The sequence below is a fragment of the Physeter macrocephalus genome, unplaced genomic scaffold (genome assembly GCF_002837175.3).
Source record: "Physeter macrocephalus isolate SW-GA unplaced genomic scaffold, ASM283717v5 random_1914, whole genome shotgun sequence".
Lineage (NCBI taxonomy): Eukaryota > Metazoa > Chordata > Mammalia > Artiodactyla > Physeteridae > Physeter > Physeter macrocephalus.
In genome coordinates this window covers 14,059-16,415 of record NW_021147200.1, presented here as the reverse complement: position 1 = coordinate 16,415, position 2,357 = coordinate 14,059, and the positions used below count along the sequence as shown (strand labels likewise).

Below are 2,357 nucleotides of genomic sequence, written 5' to 3'. Positions count from 1 at the left end.
AACAGGAGCACTTTTATGAGAGGGGGAAAAGTCTGGCAGGATACACTGTAACCTCCTAGACCCAAGTCACAGAAGCAAGAAGCCTACCCTCCAGGGACGTCTGTCCAAAAGGCAGAGCTGATAACTCTCACACGAGCCTTAGAGCTCAGGACTGGGAGGATCTTAAATGTTTACACAGATTCCCAGGACACATATGCCACCCTCCATGCACATGGGGCTATTTGGAAGGAAAGAGGTATGCTTACTGCGGAGAATACATGGCTGAAGCATACTGAAGCTCTTCGAAGTACTACAGCTTCCCAGAGGTCTCTCTTTGTGGACTGGAGCGTGGCCGCGGCTGCTCGCTCCAGATGGCCACACCATGGTGGAGGAGGAGCTTGAGGCGCTGAGGAAGCACAGGCTGGCCGAGCTGCAGGCGAAGCACGGAGACCCTGGTGATGTAGTACAACAGGAAGCAAAGCAAAGGGAAGCAGAAATGAGAAACAGTATCTTAGCCCAAGTTCTGGATCAGTCAGCCCGGGCCCGATTAAGTAACTTAGCACTTGTAAAGCCTGAGAAAACTAAAGCAGTACAGAATTACCTTATACATATGGCACAGTATGGACAACTAAGTGGGAAGGTATCAGAACAAGGTTTAATAGAAATCCTCGAAAAAGTAAACCAACAAACAGAAAAGAAAACAACAGTTAAATTCAACAGAAGAAAAGTAATGGACTCTGATGAAGATGACGATTACTGAATTAAAGATGTCTAGAGACTGGGACTTAATGGAGTAATTCTAGGACAGATAATACTTGGCAGAAGTTAAGATCTTGATGGGATGTTTACTTTGCTTATTGTCTATATGCCTTTTAAAAATAAACTTGTAATGCAAAATAAAAGATTTAAGAAAAAAGTAGTACAGCATCCCAAAAAGGTGGTAATAACTCATCGTACGGGTCGCCAAAAGGGTGATGCAGAGGGAAACAACAAGGCAGATGCGACTGCCAAAAGGGTGGCCAGAGAACCAGTAACTTGGCAACTACCCCTCATACCTCGAAGGCCAGATCCATCCAATTATTCCCCAATCTGCATAAAGGAAGAATATGACAAAGTGCAAAAACGGGGCTTCATTAGATATCTAGGAGGCCATGGGTGGCTAGTTAATGAACACGAGCCATACTTCTTTCCCCAACTGCAGCTTGTCAAGCCATCAGGGAGGCTCATCAAGAAACTCACTATAGGGCTTCCCTAGTGGCGCAGTGGTTGAGAATCCGCCTGCCGATGCAGGGGACACGGGTTCGTGCCCTGGTCCGGGAAGATCCCACATGCCGCGGAGCGGCTGGGCCCGTGATCAATGGCCGCTGAACCTGTGCGTCCGGAGCCTGTGCTCCGCAACGGGAGAGGCCACAACAGTGAGAGGCCTGCGTACGGCAAAAAAAAAAAAAGAAACTCACTATGGGAGGGAAGCCCTATATAATTGGTTAGTTGAGGTCATGGTAACTCCTGGCATGAAAAGTATAATCAGTCAGAGAGTTGAGACATGCTACTCTTGCTAATATGTCGGCCATGTTCCTTGACTTGACTGGTGTCCTTGTCACCCATGCGATGCGGCCCAGGCCCTGGGTGCAGAAACTGCTTTTAACCATAGAACCTAGTTGTGGTCTGTCAACAGGATGCCACAAAGGCCCACAACAAAACCAGACCAAACTGGCTAGATCCAAGATAGCAGGCAAAGTAAACTAAAGGTCACCGCTTTTCTTCCTCTCATTTAGCTCTGTGTTTCCATACCAACTCCTGAGAGACGAACAACACTTGCCCAGATTCATTTCTGTGTTTGTTTCAAAAGCACCCGGTGTTTGGCAGAGATGTTTTGTAGCTGTACTTTGAGAGGTATATGTTTTGAGAGATACACAGTGGTCAACCGCCCCAAACCGGCTCTGAATTGACCAAAGGAACGCACCTGCGCAGATGAAATCTGGAGGTGTCTGAAAATTACCTTTACTTCATTTCCACACTAAGATCTCCACCCAAAGGGGCATCTTTACTCTGCTAGACACAGTTTGTGCATGTGCAAGAGGGCCTGAGGGACTGCGCATACCCTGGCTGTTCCGGTAAATCTCCGTCCTTTTCCCCAGTTTCTGATGACGCACTTGCTTCTCACCCCTTAAACGTCCCCCACTGGGCTTCCCTGGTGGCGCAGTGGTTGAGAGTCCACCTGCCGATGCAGGGGACACGGGTTCGTGCCCCGATCCGGGAAGATCCCACATGCCGCGGAGCAGCTGGACCCGTGAGCCATGGCCGCTGAGCCTGCGCGTCCGGAGCCTGTGCTCCGCAACGGGAGAGGCCACAACAGTGAGAGGCCCGCGTACCGCAAA

The 2,357-nt window shown here is 49.3% G+C and overlaps 1 protein-coding gene across 1 annotated transcript; it reads left to right on the top strand.

The window, feature by feature from the left end:
• The first annotated feature begins 316 nt into the window (after positions 1–316).
• On the top strand, positions 317–878 carry LOC102990220 (programmed cell death protein 5-like). Its single transcript, XM_055083673.1, has one exon. The coding sequence runs from the start codon at positions 362–364 to the stop codon at positions 737–739; it is 378 nt and encodes a 125-aa protein (XP_054939648.1). The 5' UTR covers positions 317–361; the 3' UTR covers positions 740–878.
• Positions 879–2,357: the final 1,479 nt, after the last annotated feature.